The 17,164-nt window shown below is 52.3% G+C and overlaps 1 protein-coding gene across 9 annotated transcripts in view; it reads left to right on the top strand.

Annotated features, from left to right (window-relative positions):
* TTC13 (tetratricopeptide repeat domain 13) overlaps nucleotides 1–17,164 on the top strand; it is a 51,113-nt gene that overhangs the window by 15,577 nt on the left and 18,372 nt on the right. For 2 of the 9 annotated variants that reach the window (XM_080651324.1, XM_080651323.1), the window contains exons 5-11: nucleotides 4,093–4,158; nucleotides 5,449–5,541; nucleotides 8,508–8,624; nucleotides 10,082–10,192; nucleotides 12,981–13,063; nucleotides 14,475–14,616; nucleotides 14,844–15,018. In XM_080651324.1, coding sequence (XP_080507450.1) covers nucleotides 4,093–4,158; nucleotides 5,449–5,541; nucleotides 8,508–8,624; nucleotides 10,082–10,192; nucleotides 12,981–13,063; nucleotides 14,475–14,616; nucleotides 14,844–15,018 — 787 coding nt within the window. The remainder of the gene's footprint in view (nucleotides 1–4,092; nucleotides 4,159–5,448; nucleotides 5,542–8,507; nucleotides 8,625–10,081; nucleotides 10,193–12,980; nucleotides 13,064–14,474; nucleotides 14,617–14,843; nucleotides 15,019–17,164) is intronic. The other 7 variants (XM_080651326.1, XM_080651325.1, XM_080651329.1 and 4 more) reach the window with 5 other exon arrangements.

The raw sequence follows: 17,164 nt of genomic DNA, 5'->3' as shown, positions 1-17,164 counted from the left end.
GTAGTGAACTAGACCTTCATTTATTTGAGACATCTAAGTGGGCATCATCCCGACAAAGGAACCACCTTATTATGCCAGGGTTTTTCATTTGCATGAAGTGAATAATATTAAAAGGCGGGAATATTCGTTCTCTGGAAACCCGGGTGGGTGGGTGGGTGGGTGGGTGGGTGGGGCAGTGCTTGCAGATGCAGGGAGCTGGGGGAGCCTTGGTGTCCGGGAGCTGTCCGTAGTGCTGACTTGCAGAGGGGGGCGGGCGCACGCACGTGTGAGCGGGCTGAACAGAAGGCAGGCGAGTGATTGGTGTTTTCTGCAAAGGCATTTAGATGTGATTTCTTTCTTTTTCAAGTTACCAGTTGCCACCCTTTTTAGGGCCTGAAATTGTCACGCCAAGACAGCACTTTTTAGAAAAAGCACTTTTTCTATCAGACTGGAAGATATCAGATCATACTGCCTGTGGGGTATACGCAGCATACATGTGTGTATATATGTTATGTGCACGTACATGTGTGTACTGGGTTGCAATGTAAAATATTTCTTAACTATGGATTAGAGTAGAGATAGGAGTGTCGCTGTTGTAGGTGCTGGGAGCCAGTGGATACTCTCAGCCTGTAGTGCTTGGTAGGCGGTTCTTAGACCAGGTCTGCAGGGGGTGGAGGTAGGAAGATGGTGAGGCCGTTGCAGCAGCCTGGGTGAGGAGGAAGGCTTCCGTGGCCAATCGGGGGCCGATGGGTCGGGAAGGAGACACGGGAGATAGTCCGGCAGTGAAACCTCTAGGATTGCATGCGTCACCGTGTTGGGCGGGGAGGTGGGGGACCCCCAGAGTGGCTGGCCTTGGCCACAGGGTGTACGGGGGTGACCGTCCTGCCGGGAGAAGTATCTTTTTAAATTCACTTCTTTCTGCTTCCCCTAATGATCGTCTGGTATAAAAGCTTTCTCAGTTTCAGGAGAAAGACTTGGACGGGGTCGTTTTGAGACGTTACAGATCTGAGTGGGTATTCCTCTCCCTGGAGAATGTGGGCCCAGGGAACCAGCTCTGTGGGCTCCCTGCCCGCCCCTCCGGCAGGCGAGGCCCTCTGACGGTGCCCTCCGGTGCCTGCCGGCAGGGGTTCCTGCCCAGGGAACCCCAAAGGCTGTCTGACCTCCGTGCCCCCGGGGTCCCTTTCCCCGCTGCCCCCCTCCTGCTCGCTCGGCCTGTCCGCCAGCAGGGGGCCGAGTGCTTCAGGTGTCGCCTCTGGGTGGCAGGTGATAGGGGCCCTTTCTTTTTCTGTGTGCTTTTCTTTATTTTCTACATTTTCTGTCGCTGATACTCAATGTTTTATTTACTATTTAAATAAGATGTTTATTCGTCATATAATTTTTTGTTATTTCCTACAACACATAGTACGTAACGTTTTTTCTGCCTATGGATGCACACGTGTTTCTTTTAAACCAGTGGTTGGCAAACTGCGGCTCGCGAGCCACATGCGGCTCTTTGGCCCCTTGAGTGTGGCTCTTCCACAAAATACCACGGCCTGGGCGAGTCTATTTTGAAGAAGTGGCGTTAGAAGAAGTTAAAGTTTAAAAAATTTGGCTCTCGCCCTAGCAGGTTTGGCTCAGTGGATAGAGCATCAGCCTGCGGACTGAAGGGTCCCGGGTTCGATTCCAGTCAAGGGCACATGCCTGGGTTGTGGGCTCGGTCTCCAGTGGGGGGCGTGCAGGAGGCAGCTGATCCATGATTCTCTGTCATCATGGATGTTTCTATCTCTCTCTCCCTCTGTCTTCCTCTCTGACATCAATAAAATAATAATGCCCTAACCGGTTTGGCTCAGTGGATAGAGCGTCAGCCTGTGGACTGAGGGGTCCCAGGTTCGATTCCGGTCAAGGGCATGTACCTTGGTTGCGGGCACATCCCCAGTAGGGGGTGTGCAGGAGGTGGCTGATCGGTGTTTCTCTCTCATCGATGTTTCTAACTCTCTATCCCTCTCCCTTCCTCTCTGTAAAAAAATCAATAAAATATATTAAAAAAATAAATAAATAATAAAATAATAATTAAAAAAAAATGTGGCTCTCCAAAGAAATGTCCATCGCTGTACTGCTGATATTTGGCTCTGCGGACGAATGCGTTTGCCGGCCCCTGTTTTAAACAATTGAAGGGAAGGCGGCAGGGTGTTACGTAGCAGGAGAACATCTCCAGCAATCAATCCCACCCCCGGCGGGAGCCGGTCCCCCGCACAGTCACACGTCCGCTCCACCACAGGAAGCAGCTGCCGCCCCTCCAGCTCTCTGTGACGGCTTCTCTTTTCCCTTTTCGCCAACAGCGTGGCCAGCCTTCCATGCCAGCTGCCCACGAGTTACACATCACAAACCCAGCACCCCATGGGGCGCAGGGGCGCGCCTGACGTGGGCGCAGGGTCTTGATGGCAGACGGAGCCGTGGGTGGACTTGGGGAGACAGACGCATCCAGCCTTCATCTAAAGAGGCAGCCAGTCCTTAGCTCTAGTCATTTTTTTTTTTTTTTTTTTGTCACGTGGGCTATCTTGGTTGAGTCTTTTAATTCTCCAAGAGAAGCGAGAAATCTGTCATGGTTTCCCTGCACCTTTCCAATTTCCCATACGGCGTGAGGCCTGTCGGCTGGTCGGGTGGAGCCAGCAACCCACCCGTTAGCCGCTGGCTGTAGATGGACCCCATCTTGTTTGAAATAGCCTTTTCGTTTTCCAGCGCATGGCCTCGTCTCCTTAATTCTTTCTCTTTGCTCCCCGCGAGGCGAGGTGTCTTTTCTCCAGGGCTGGCCGACACCCTCTCAGATCTGAACTGAGCCGTAGATTAGCCTCTAAAGCAGGGGTCCTCAAACTTTTTAAACAGGGGGCCCGTTCACTGTCCCTCAGACCGTGGGAGGGCCGGACTATAGTTTAAAAAAAAAAAACTATGAACAAATTCCTATGCGCACTGCGGGCCCGGGACGCGTCGGCTGCTAAGCAGGACAGGCAGCGGCCCCGGCGGGCCGGATCCATGTCCTCGGCGGGCCGCATGTGGCCCGCGGGCCGTAGTTTGAGGACGCCTGCAAGTGACCCGTCTGGTTCGATTCTATTAAATTCTTCAGCAGGGTCGAGAGGTCCACCCAGGCTGCCCCTCTTCCTTCTTAAAGGCTGGGGCGGACTCAAAGACGAGGTTTAGAGCCAGGGGCTGATTCAGAGCCGAGGTCAAAATGGCAGAGGCCGCATGGACTCGGGAGGCATCTCCCTCAGCATGCGGGGCAGCTCCCAGCCCTGCCTGTGTGGGGGCCCGATGGCCGGGCGGTCGCTCTGCCTCTGGGCCTGAGTGGTGCTTCTTCATTCAGCCCGCCTGAGAGCAGGTTGCAGGACGGTCCGACCGTTAAGTGCCAAGGACCACGTGTCCCCCCACCCGCCCGTGGAGCCGACGGGTGTCTGCTCCTCACCGTGCTGGCTCCGAGGGCCGGCCCTTTCCACATGGCTTCATGAGTATAGGACAGGAGGCACACCGCGACGGGGCCTCACCCAACTGTCGACTCCCGAGCCTCCGTTTTCTGTGAGACTTGGTTGCAGATGCTGCCAGCCATGGAGTGGTCGGGAGGGTGACCTACATTCTAAAGATTCCTGTGAAAGACGCCAGCACAGGGCTCAGTATTGTTGGTTCTCATTATTTTAGGTTTTTGTTTTTTTAAAAAAATATATTTTATTGATTTTTTTACAGAGAGGAAGGGAGAGGGATAGAGAGCTAGAAACATCGATGAGAGAGAAACATCGATCAGCTGCCTCCTGCACACCTCCTACTGGGGATGTGCCCGCAACCCAGGTACATGCCCTTGACCGGAATCGAACCTGGGACCCTTGAGTCCGCAGACCGACGCTCTATCCACGGAGCCACACCGGTCAGGGCTGTTTTTTTGTTTTTTTAATGCAAAACTCCTACTGTGCGTCTCATTTCCACGGGCTTACGCACACAGGTTCCCCTGGCTGGGGGCCGCGTGTGGACTTAGGTGTGGCAGCACAGAGCTGTCACGTGGGGCGTTAGCGTGCGTTAAGCAGAAACTGACTTCTGTTTTGTTTTGTTTTGTTTCTAGTTTTTGACGTGTTTCTGTTTTGGTCTGACTAGGAGGAGCCTGATCTGGTTAGTGCCATTTATGGCCGAGGGATAGCCTATGGAAAGAAGGGCCTACATGTGAGTATGGACTAGTCGCGCTTGCGTGGTGCCTGCACGGCCAGCCTTGGACCAGGGTGGACGGAACGCTCTCTGTTGCTTGAGCTCCGGTGGGACGTGCAAGGGGCTGCCCAGGTCACAGGGAGCAAGTGGCAGGCGAGGACTGACTGGAGATCACGTGGCCGGGAGGTGGTGAACTGGGAGTGTCTGCCCAGGCCTTCGGAGGTCAATTTTTGCCATAATTGTCTCCTCTGAAAGGACAGTCTTTGCCAGCCGACACTTTTATTCTGTAGGGAACCGGGCATAGACCAAGGAGAGCAGGGGACCGCAACTGATTCCTCAGACACGTTCGGGGTGCAGGCAGGCCGTGCATCGGCAGTGCAGCAGGGCTCGGAATTGGAGTTCCTTTCGTAGTTGCGGGTTTTTTTTTGTGTGTGTTTTTTTTTCTTTAAATATTTTATTGATTTTTTACAGAGAGGAAGGGAGAGGAATAGAGTTACACCGATCAGCCGCCTCCTGCACACCTCCTACTGGGGATGTGCCCCGCAACCAAGGTACATGCCCTTGACCGGAATCGAACCTGGGACCCTTCGGTCCGCAGGCCGACGCTCCATCCACTGAGCCAAACCGGTCAGGGCGCAGGTGTTTTTTTTTTGTTTTTTTTTTTGACGTGTGTGTATATATATATATATTATCGATTTCAGAGAGGAAGGGAGAGAGAGAAACATCCATGATGAGAGAGAAGCATTGATCGGCTGCCTCCTGCATTCGCCCCACCCCCTCAACCTGACCCCCCCCTGCTGGGGACCGAGCCTTACAACCTGGGCACGTGCCCTGACCGGGAATTGAGCCATGACCTCCTGGTTCAGAGGTCGACGCACAACCGCTGTGCCGATTTTAGAGAGAAACTTCCCTGGACTTGCTGTTGTGTAGGACGCTCAGGGGTTTGACTGACACTGACTTGGCCCCTTCTGTTCCCGCGATGCCGCTGGTCAGCAGTATCCTCTGCCTGCTGGTGTCCACATGCTCGTCCCTTGAGACGCACTGATTCGGGGTTTAACTGGGTTAAGTTCAGAAAGGGTTCTACCATCTGTGGAACTGGGCTAGGAGTCGGGTCCGGCGTGCTGTTGATGAGTGGGTAGACTTGAGTGAGTCGAATCCTGGAACTTGAACTCATTTGACTTACAGACGCTAAGTTCGCATTTATTTCTAAATCGGTAGTTCTGTCATTACTGAGTTATTATTGCAGAAATCTGTTCCGCCCGGTCTTGAGGAACAGTACATCTCATACTGAGCTGATGCCTTTTCAAGGACATTAAGAATGCCGAACTTGCTCTGTTCGAACTGAGCCGAGTAATTTCCCTGGAACCAGACCGCCCAGAGGTATTTGAGCAGCGAGCAGAAGTGAGTGTTTTCTTTTCCCTCTGCCCTTCCTGGAGTAGTTCAATCTCAAGTTTTTTTTTCTACTATTTCATCACTTGTCAATTTTAAAGCTCCCTTATGCCTGCTATGTTTTCCTCCTCGGTACTTAAGGCTTTCAGACAACTGTGGGCCGATGATACTCCTGATTTAGCATATAATAGTAATATTTAGTATTAAAACAGGATACTCCTGACTTAGCATGTAATAGTAATATTTAGTATTCAAACAGGATACTCCTGATTTAGCATATAATAGTAATATTTAGTATTAAAACAGGATACTCCTGATTTAGCATATAATAGTAATATTTAGTATTAAAACAGGATACTCCTGACTTAGCATATAATAGTAATATTTAGTATTAAAACAGGATACTCCTGACTTAGCATATAATAGTAATATTTAGTATTAAAACAGGATACTCCTGATTAAACACATAATAGTAATATTTAGTATTAAAACAGGATACTCCTGGTTAAACACATAATAGTAATATTTATATTTACGACAAGTACTACTGTCAGTGTTCATGGAAAAGTATATTATTGTATATGTGACATATCTTAGCAAAACGTAATATGACAGTGTGGTCAAAGTGAAACGTGTCGCCTTTAGAAGCGTGTGCGTGTGCGCGTGTATGCACGTGTTTATCTGTAATTCCTATGAGACACGCCTGCCCACATGGAGACACAGCTCAGGGAAGGGTGCCTGTCACCAGACCCTGAAGGAACGCTAGTGGAGCAGGAGGTCACATGAGGTGGAAATTCCAGGTAATCGCGAGAGCAGACCCGAGGGTGCTTCTCCAGGAGCCGGAAGGTGTGGCCTCGGCCCCCAGAGTTCTGTGCGAGGTTGGCAAGGGGTGGGCTGGTGCCAGCTTCGCCAGGCACAGGCCTCCCCCTCACGGGGAGGAGATTTGAGACGGATCAGACCCCACGTCCTGGGGAACAAGGCGGAGGAGGGGGTGCAGATCAGAGGAAGGATGTGTGCGAAGGCACTCGCTTTTAATGTTTTTTAATGAAATGTATTCATTTTACTGTTTTCAGAAGGTAATAGCGAATGTCCACGTTTCCTGTTGTGTTAATGTTACTGCACACATAGCCATGTGGAATGCTCAGAGTTTATGTTAACGTATTTAACCGGAATAAAACTTAACTTTAGTCATCTGATCAGGTGGGATGTCATAGTTGAACTGAAGGAAAAAATTACTTCTTTTTCCTCTTTGGGGAGAGAAAACTTAGCAAGGAAGCACTAAGCATTTTATTTTATTTTTAATATGTTTTTATTGGGAGAGGAAGAGAGAGAAACATCAACGATGAGAGAGAATCACGGATGGGCTGCCTCCTGCACGCCCCCGACTGGGGATGGAGCCCACAACCCGGGCATGTGCCCTGACTGGTTCATAGGTTGACGCTCAACCACTGACCCACACCGGCCACATTTTAGTAATTTAAAACTATTTGTGATGTTTTTGTTCTCTAAATTATAGTCTCTTAAATTAGAGTTCAGTTTCTTAAAGGGAATTTTGTGTTTCATTGGGGATTTGGCTTTCAGAAGGAAATTTTCTCAAACAAGGATGATATGATTCACTATCTCTGGTCCATGTTGGAATGTGATCCTGAGGTCCTTTCTTCCTCCACTTTGGTGACGGCGTGGTGGTTAAAACCTTATGGATAAAGCATGCATTTAATTTCTAAGTTTACTTAGAAAAAAAGAGTTATTTGGGAGGTTTAAAAATTTTGTATATCTAATGAAAAGCTAATTATGTATCCCAAAAAGACATTGGTAATTAGAAAAGAAATTTTCAATTATCTTAAAAATACATAGTACTATCCCCCTTTTTCAGTGTCATTGGGCAGTGATGTCACTACATGGCGATTTTTTCCAGCTAAATTATAGCATACCATATATATATATATATATATATATATATATATATATATCTTAGGAAAAATGTTTTACTTTCTGAAATAGTCTGTATTTATTCAATGAACATAATTCAGCATTTTCAGTTACTCGGGTCATTATTCTGCCTGTTGATTATGGTTCTGGACCGAGGGGTCAGTAAACGAGTAGGGATGTTTTTTCTTCCAAGTAGAAGCCCCGCCCACCCTGCCTTTGGGATTCTCAGGCCTACGCCGTGTTCCTTCCCCTTGCTGAGCCAGCATTCCTGCCCCCGGCCAGGCGCCCGCCTGAATCCTCTCTGTTTCGCTGGTTGGCAGCTTGTGCAGAACAGGCAGCTAGTTAGCGAGCCCTGATCGAAACGACGGCCTACGTTATGAGGAGAAAACCCCCCCTGACCCCAGAACGTGTGCTGAGGAGCACGTGCGTGAGCTTGATGCGTGCATCCTGACGCCCGCCTGGGCGTTCGCACGTCTTCTCGGTGCACTTGGGCCTCCTGTGTCGTCCCATTGCCTGGACACACTGGTCGCCGAGTCAGAAGAGCTCTCCAGAACGGGCCTGCCGACGTGGCTCTCCCTCCGTGGCGGCTTGTGACCGTCGAGTTAAGATTGAACACACCAGGGCTTACCAAAAACGCCTGAAACCTTAGAAATAGCCACTCAGCATTTCCTAGGACGTAGCCCAAGGTCACGGGAGGCTCTCTCGGTGCCCAGCCATTTCTCCGTCTTGATGGGTCCCCGTCTTCTTCCAGATGGATGCTGGCACGCCACGTTTGGGTCTGAAAGAGTCATTGCAGGTTGAGGGGGAGATGTTCACATTTCTAGAAAAGCAACATTCGTGCTAACCCAGAGTGTGGAACAAGCACAAGGCCGGGGCTGCAGTCCCAGTTGACCTTGAACCTCCCTGCCCAGGGCCGGGGGTCAAGGACTCTAGTCTGCGGAGAGAGGAATGCTGAGAGTGGAGTGTGCTGACGTGTAACGGAACGCATTGGCAGTTTTGGGGTTGATCATTGGGAGTTTTCTTCCCTGATCGCCTTTTCGGGTTTGTAGATTCTGTCCCCTCTGGGACGAATTAACGAAGCGGTGAACGATCTGACGAAGGCCATCCAGCTGCAGCCCTCCGCGCGCCTGTACAGACACCGGGGGACCCTGCACTTCATATCAGAGGTGAGTGGTTTCTGCCCAGAAACACTTCCTTTCGCGACGATAAACGTCGAGTCCACTTTCCCTTCTGCTTCGGGAAGATTGGGGTTCAGGGCTGTATGGTAATATGTTGGTGATACAAGACCGTTAGTTATAAGAGCATTTTTACTTTATTTTTTTTTTAGCTGAAATAGAACCCGTAGAGAAATATCAAGTACCAAGAACACATTTTCTTGCTTGAACTGTCAGTAGGAACTCATTCTGGCCGGGGCGGAGAGGGGGGAGAACGAGGGGGAAGCAGAAGAGAAATTTGGATCCTGGATTACACTTCAGCCTTTCTTGCAGAGGTCAGCGTAGGGAAGCAGGTGGGCCTGCTGTCAGTGTGATTATTACACTCAGAGGTGCAATTTGAATTCCTCTGGGTATCACCCCAAGAACCATGACGTGAGCTGATGTGGCTCCCCAGGCCGCAGGTTCCTTCTGTGGGTGACCCAGGTCTAGCAGGCTGGTCTTTTTTTAAAAAAATATATTTTATTGATTTTTTTTACAGAGAGGAAGGGAGAGGGATAGAGAGTTAGAAACATCGATGAGAGAGAAACATCGATCAGCCGCCTCCTGCACACCTCCTACTGGGGATGTGCCCGCAACCAAGGTACATGCCCTTGACCGGAATCGAACCTGAGACCTTTCAGTCCGCAGGCCGACGATCTATCCACTGAGCCAAACCAGTTAGGGCCAGGCTGGTCTTTTATCATCACAGTGGCATTTATGATTGGCCCAGTTACCTTTTTTTTGGGTTTGTATAATTTTTAATGCAAAAAAATATATATATTTTTAAATCTCGGCATAATACATTTGAAGGTTGATTTATAGCATAATTGTTTTAGACGTATTTAATATAATAACCTGTTATATATTCAGGTTATATATTCAGTATCAGAAAATAATTTTTAAAGTTCCTCTAACAGGTTATGACTTGAATATTACTTAAAGTAATATTCTTTTGCCCTGACTGGTTTGGCTCAGTGGATGGAGCGTCGGCCTGCAGACTGAGAGGTCCCAGGTTCGATTGCGGTCAAGGGCATGTACCTTGGTTGCAGGCACATCCCCAGTAGGAGGTGTGCAGGAGGCAGCTGACGGATGTTTCTCTCTCATCGATGTTTCTAACTCTCTCTCCCTCTCCCTTCCTCTCTGTAAAAAATCAATAAAATATATTTTAAAAAATAAATAAAGTAATATTCTTTTAATAGTTGAAACAGTATACTTATATTAAACCTTGGTCGGTGTTCCCACCAATTCCCTAAGAAAATCAACTATGTTAACAGTATAGGAACTCCCGTTACTTATGGTCCTGAAATGTTTCCTCTAAGGCTGAAAAGGACACAGAATAAATGGGGGTCTTTCTCTCTCCCGGTCAGATGTGGGAAATGTCCAGATGTCTAGCGAATGCCACCTCATTCTTTGCGCTCTCCCTTTCACAGGACTACGCCACAGCCCACGAAGACTTTCAGCAGTCCTTAGAGCTGAACAAAAACCAGCCCATAGCCATGCTGTACAAAGGGTTAACTTTCTTTCACAGAGGACTTCTGAAGGTGAACGTGGTGTGCGTCGTCGTGTGCGCAGTCTGCGGACTCTGCTTTCGCTGTGCGGTGGGGAGAATGCCGTGGAATTGAGTTTGGCACAGACTGGAAACTGAGTCAGTGGTGAAACGCCTTCATTAAATGAACGAACTTAGTTTAGATGATCTCTGTGTCCCTGGTGAAGGGGTCGCTCCAGGCCAGCAGCGGTTCAGAAATCCAGGAAGTGGGTGATGGGTGATCCCTTATTTACGTCATGATCGGACCCATTAGAAGTCTACCAGGCGATATTGCATGGCAGACGGCACAGCCGTCCAGTTCGAAGCTGAACCAGACGTCTGGATTTTCCTAGGGGGAAAAACGGCCAACGTTTTCCTATCGGATTCTCTCGGTTGTATCTGTGTTTCAAGGATACTTAAGAAATTGTACGCTCTGAGCACGTATTTCGATCAGCCTTGACTCTGAGAGTTCCCTGAGGTGGTGCTGTCGGCCAGAGGGAGAGCTGGCCGCCCTCCAGCGGGAGGAGGCCCAGCCGGAGGTGTGAGCGGCACTCCCTCCCCCAGCCAGCCCCGAGCCAGCGCGCACACCCGTCGAGGCTGATGCATTCGAACGTAGTTTCTTTGTTCCCAATGGCTTCAAATCTTGATTCTGCTATGTCCCCTCTTTGGCAGAATGAGGTAGAGAGCTGTGCAGTCATTAGACAGGAACCCCGAAAACCAAAGCCTGTTAAAAGCTGAAGAGAAATCAGACATTGAAGATCTGTGGCCTCCGAGCATGCCGTAAGTGCAGTGGGCAGCCGACGGCCCTGGGCACCTCCCAGACGCCCACAGTCACCCAGACGGAACCCGCCCCCCGGGCTCCGGCCCCCTCCCCCTCCCGCCTCTGTCCTTCCTCCGGCCCTCCTCCCGATGGGTAGCCCTCGCCCCCCACCCAGGCTCTTCAGCTGAGAAGCTCCCGAACTCCCCTTTTTCCTCGTCCCCGCACCCACACAGCCGCCCGGCGCCGTCTTAGTTTGGTCTTAACAGGTGTGTCTCCCGAACCGGACCCTTCTCTTCTTTCCTGAGACACTGTCTCCGTTCGAGCCACCTCCTCCTCGGCCCCCATTCTCTCCCCTCTGCAGTCTGTCTGCTCTGCTGTTGCTCAGCCGTGATCCTGTCTAGAGCCCATTCGTAGGTCGCACCCCTGCCTGCAGCCCCCCAGCCCTCACTGTGAGCCTGGCCCAGGTGACCATGCCGGCCTGGTCCCCGACTCTTCCGTCTCCACCACTCCCACCCGAGCTGCCTGCACTCCTGCTGGCCCCTTTCCCCCCCCCCCCCGCCACCCCCCCCCCCAATTCTGAGCACCCTGTGCCCTGCACAGCCCCTTCCCGTCCACCAGGCCTCTGTCCTACCCAAGTTCCTCTCCTCCACGTTCTCTGAGGCCCAGCTCACCACCACTTCCCCTGGGAGTCTGTGCTGTACCGGGTCAGGTAGCTGTGTCTCCTCCCTTCCCAGGGCGTGGACTCGGGCCTCTGTTGTAGCTCTTAGTGCGAATTCTAATAACCTGGGTAGATCCTAGCTTCTAACTCGACTGAGTGCTTAGAGGACAGAGGTCGTGACCTGCTCACTTGTGCAGGAAGCTTGGTTTACAGTGGCCTGTAACGTTTCTTAAATATCGAGTTTACCTGTCCTCCTCTTTCTACCGAAGAGTATTCGGTGGTGTTCCTTCACGTGCAGGTTGTCCCATTGTTGCCTTTGAAGAATTTTTAAAAGCCTCTCTTGCCCCGCTGCCCCGTCCTCGCCCCGAAGAAAAATCCAGAAGCAGGGAATGCGAAACTTGTTTTTAAAGAATGAGGATTGTACTGCTTTTGCAAAATTACCTTGTGTGCTTACCAAACCATGAAATATTTATTGAGTGCCTCCCATGTGCAGGGCATGCGACATCTGTAGTCGTTTGCTGCTGTGAGCGATCTCACCGAGGATGAATGATTATCCCAGAAGCTGTAAAATCTTTCTCAGTGAAGCGTGAGACCCTGTAGCCATTCACTTAAGGAAGACACTTCTTCCCCTGGGGAAGGGTGTGAAATGTCTTCGTAATCTTTCACTACAGCCCACGGTCCCACCAGAATGAAAAAGACATCGGGTGCCGGCTTAGGCCTGGATGTCGGTTCTGAAACAGAAGGGCCCATTCTGTAGCGGTTTTCACAGGGAGGGTCCCATGGCAGCCAGCGCTGTGTCTGCTGCTGCTCCTCCTGGCGGCGGGGTGCCCTGCGGCTCCCCCTCCCTCAGCCGCAGACCCGCCACGGTGCTGCCAGGAGCCAGGCCCCACACGCCCCCCCTTTGAGGTTTCTGCTTTATTTTGTGTCCCTGTTTCTTTTTCCTTGTAGATCGTGAGAATCCTTCAGACAGCCAATCAGGGAGCCTTTTTACTGGTTTTGTGAACCATTTCCCCTGGGGCTCGCTGTCCCCGCTTTTGGCTGGTTCTCTTTTATTGCTGCTAGTCGTGATTGTCGGAGTTGCTTTTTGGTTCCACGGGGCTTCCATTCATGAAGGAAGTGGTATTAACTCATCGGAAGGTGGTAGCTTTAGGCTGAGCGTCCGGAGGAGAGGCGGGGAGAAGCCGTGGTTCCTGCGGATGCAGCTGTTGTAAACCCTCCAGGTTCAGCTGATTGCACTTCCTACCTCTCTCTCTCTTTAAAGTCCTCTTATTTTACAAAGTCGCTAAGAGACCATGTGTAATGTTCATTCAGGTGCTTTAGCGATTGAAGCAAAACTCAGTTTCAGCTGTTAGGCCAGTGAAACAATGTTGTATATGCTTTTTTCAGGAAGCGATTGAATCCTTCAAAGAAGCTCTGAAGCAGAAGGTTGATTTCATCGATGCGTATAAAAGCCTGGGGCAGGCCTACAGGTGAGGGGAGGAGCGCCGCTTGGGCAGCAGGCGGGTGGCGAGTCGGGAAGCTAGAGCCTCGGATGGGAGTGATCTCTAAGCGAAGCTGTGTTTCTTTCCTCTGTTTTATAAATCAGCTTTTATTTTTTAATATGTTATTTTATTTTTGATTGGTTTTTTTTGTGTTTTTTTTTAAAAGAGAGGAAGGGAGAGGGATAGAGAGATAGAAACATCGATGAGAGAGGAACATCATCGATCGGCTGCCTCCTGCACGGCCCCCACTGGGGATGGAGCCCCCAGCCCAGGCATGTGCCCTGACCGGGAATCGAACCGGCGACCTCTCGGTTCCTAGGTCGACACTCAACCGCTGAGCCACACTGACTGGGCCGAAACTGCGCTTCTTAACCAAAAGAAATGGTCATTCTAAGTCGCAAAGGCACTTACGCACTTGTTGAGAGCTCTGGATACAGACGGAACCACGTGTCAGAGGATGTCATGATGCCTACGCTTAAGCTCTTTTTTTTTTTTTTTTACAGAGGGGAAGGGAGAGGGAGAGAGAGTCAGAAACATCGATGGGAGAGAAACATCGATGAGCTGCCTCCTGCACACCTCCCACTGGGGATGTGCCCGCAACCAAGGTACATGCCCTTGACCGGAATCGAACCTGGGACCCTTCAGTCCGCAGGCCGACGCTCTATCCACTGAGCCAAACCGGTCAGGGCAAGCTCTTAACTTCCGTGTGTATGTATGTCAGTCTGGAAAGTGAGAGCGAGGGTGATGGTTTTGAACAGTGGCCTTACAAGCTGTTGCATTATAGATGCCGCTATTTTTTAAGCCATCACTAAGGCTAATACCCACATGGCTATGATCTGTGTGAGGGCTGGAGTAGAGGGATGAAGTGTTACCGTTCCGACGCATCTCTGTCGGGAGTGAGAAATTGTGCTGTGACCCTGGCTGCCTGGCTCCCTGGCTCCATGCCTGGCCCTCAGAAACAGAGCCATTCTGACTTCGGCTTTGGGGAAAAAAATTACACTCTGACTTATTCAAAGGTTCTATAAAAGTTAGAAAAGGAAGACAGCAACAGAGACCCTCTTCAAAACTCTGAGGGCCCGGCTGGCATGGCTCAGTGGTTGAGCATCAACCTATGAACCCAGAGGTCATGGTTTGATTCCTGGTCAGGGCACCTGTGGGCTCGATCCCCAGTGGGGGGCGTGCAGGAGGAGGCAGCCGATCCATGAGTCTCTCTCATCATGGATGTTTCTCTCCCTCTCTCCCTCTCCCTTCCTCTCTGACATCAATAAAAATAAAAAGGGAACATCCGTGCCAACCTCTCTGATTCCCAGATTAGACCTTAACTCTGAAGATGACTGACTTACTGAGTATGTGAACTAACGTGTCTGAACCGTGTGCGTGACTCTTGTGAAACCCCTAGAGAACTGGGCAATTTCGAAGCAGCCACCGAGAGCTTCCAGAAGGCCCTGCTGCTCAACCAGAACCACGTGCAGACCCTGCAGCTCCGGGGCCTGATGCTCTACCACCACGGCAGCCTGCGGGAGGCCCTGAAGAACTTCAAGGTGAGGCGAGCGCGCCGGCCTGCGGGTGTGGACGGCTCCCCGGCGAAGTCGTGGGATGAATGGGCTGGTGGGGAGCCCTGTCCTGTGGGCTAATTCACAGGGTCCGAGTGGGTCCGATTTCACCTGGAGGGAGAGCTCACCTCGTTCCAGACGAAAGGATGACGCACTGGAGCGTTTCCTTAAACGGGATTGACGCCGACACGGCATTTTCTCCCTCGCCGCCTCAGCGGTGTCTGCAGCTGGAGCCGTACAACGAGGTGTGCCAGTACATGAAAGGCCTCAGCCACGTGGCCATGGGGCAGTTCTACGAGGGGATCAAGGCACAGACTAAAGTCATGCTCAACGACCCGCTCCCCGGCCAGAAGGCCAGCCCGGAGTACCTGAAAGTGAAGTACCTGCGCGGTGAGTCAGAGCGGCTGTCACTGCGTTCTAACGCGGAGAGCTAGAAGGTGTAGCTCCTCGGTGTCCTACGTTCGTGTGACCGCTGAGTGTCAGAGGACCCAGGGAGCCTGTCCAGCCACCCCGTGGTGAGGGGTGGGATGCGGACTAGATGTTTCTGTTTTTCATGTAAAGCCAGATCTTTCCTCCCACTCCTTCTCTTTCCTCCCGTTCCTTCCCTGTCCTCCCATTCCTTCCCTGTCCTCCCGTTCCTTCCCTGTCCTCCCGTTCCTTCCCTGTCCTCCCACTCCTTCCCTGTCCTCCCGCTCCTTCCCTGTCCTCCCGCTCCTTCTCTGTCCTCCCGTTCCTTCCCTGTCCTCCCGTTCCTTCCCTGTCCTCCCGCTCCTTCCCTTTCCTCCCGCTCCTTCCCTGTCCTCCAATTCCTTCCCTGTCCTCCCATTCCTTCCCTGTCCTCCCGCTCCTTCCCTGTCCTCCCGCTCCTTCTCTGTCCTCCCGTTCCTTCCCTGTCCTCCCACTCCTTCCCTGTCCTCCCGTTCCTTCCCTGTCCTCCCGCTCCTTCTCTGTCCTCCCGTTCCTTCCCTGTCCTCCCGTTCCTTCCCTGTCCTCCCGTTCCTTCCCTGTCCTCCCGTTCCTTCCCTGTCCTCCCGTTCCTTCTCTGTCCTCCCGTTCCTTCCCTGTCCTCCCGTTCCTTCCCTGTCCTCCAATTCCTTCCCTGTCCTCCCACTCCTTCCCTGTCCTCCCGTTCCTTCCCTGTCCTCCCGTTCCTTCCCTGTCCTCCCACTCCTTCCCTGTCCTCCCACTCCTTCCCTGTCCTCCCGTTCCTTCCCTGTCCTCCCACTCCTTCCCTGTCCTCCCGTTCCTTCCCTGTCCTCCCACTCCTTCCCTGTCTTCCCTGTCCTCCCACTCCTTCCCTGTCCTCCCTGTCCTCCCACTCCTTCCCTGTCCTCCCGTTCCTTCCCTGTCCTCCCACTCCTTCCCTGTCCTCCCGTTCCTTCCCTGTCCTCCCGCTCCTTCCCTGTCCTCCCGCTCCTTCCCTGTCCTCCCGCTCCTTCCCTGTCTTCCCGTTCCTTCCCTGTCCTCCCACTCCTTCCCTGTCCTCCCACTCCTTCCCTGTCCTCCCACTCCTTCCCTGTCCTCCCACTCCTTCCCTGTCCTCCCGTTCCTTCTCTGTCCTCCCACTCCTTCCCTGTCCTCCCGTCCCTTCCCTGTCCTCCCACTCCTTCCCTGTCCTCCCACTCCTTCTCTGTCCTCCCACTCCTCTGTCCTCCCGTTCCTTCTCTGTCCTCCCATTCCTTCCCTGTCCTCCCGTCCCTTCCCTGTCCTCCCGTTCCTTCTCTGTCCTCCCACTCCTTCCCTGTCCTCCCGTCCCTTCCCTGTCCTCCCGTTCCTTCCCTGTCCTCCCGTCCCTTCCCTGTCCTCCCGTCCCTTCCCTTTCCTCCCGTTCCTTCCCTGTCCTCCCATTCCTTCCCTGTCCTCCCACTCCTTCCCTGTCCTCCCGTTCCTTCCCTGTCCTCCCGTCCCTTCCCTGTCCTCCCACTCCTTCCCTGTCCTCCCACTCCTTCCCTGTCCTCCCGTTCCTTCCCTGTCCTCCCACTCCTTCCCTGTCCTCCCGTTCCTTCCCTGTCCTCCCACTCCTTCCCTGTCTTCCCTGTCCTCCCACTCCTTCCCTGTCCTCCCTGTCCTCCCACTCCTTCCCTGTCCTCCCGTTCCTTCCCTGTCCTCCCACTCCTTCCCTGTCCTCCCGTTCCTTCCCTGTCCTCCCGCTCCTTCCCTGTCCTCCCGCTCCTTCCCTGTCCTCCCGCTCCTTCCCTGTCTTCCCGTTCCTTCCCTGTCCTCCCACTCCTTCCCTGTCCTCCCACTCCTTCCCTGTCCTCCCACTCCTTCCCTGTCCTCCCACTCCTTCCCTGTCCTCCCGTTCCTTCTCTGTCCTCCCACTCCTTCCCTGTCCTCCCGTCCCTTCCCTGTCCTCCCACTCCTTCCCTGTCCTCCCACTCCTTCTCTGTCCTCCCACTCCTCTGTCCTCCCGTCCCTTCTCTGTCCTCCCGTCCCTTCCCTGTCCTCCCGTCCCTTCCCTTTCCTCCCGTTCCTTCCCTGTCCTCCCGTTCCTTCCCTGTCCTCCCGTCCCTTCCCTGTCCTCCCGTCCCTTCCC

The sequence above is a fragment of the Plecotus auritus genome, assembly GCF_963455305.1.
Source record: "Plecotus auritus genome assembly, chromosome: 14".
Lineage (NCBI taxonomy): Eukaryota > Metazoa > Chordata > Mammalia > Chiroptera > Vespertilionidae > Plecotus > Plecotus auritus.
The sequence above is the reverse complement of the archived record's forward strand: the minus strand, read 5'-3'. Positions and strand labels throughout refer to the sequence as shown.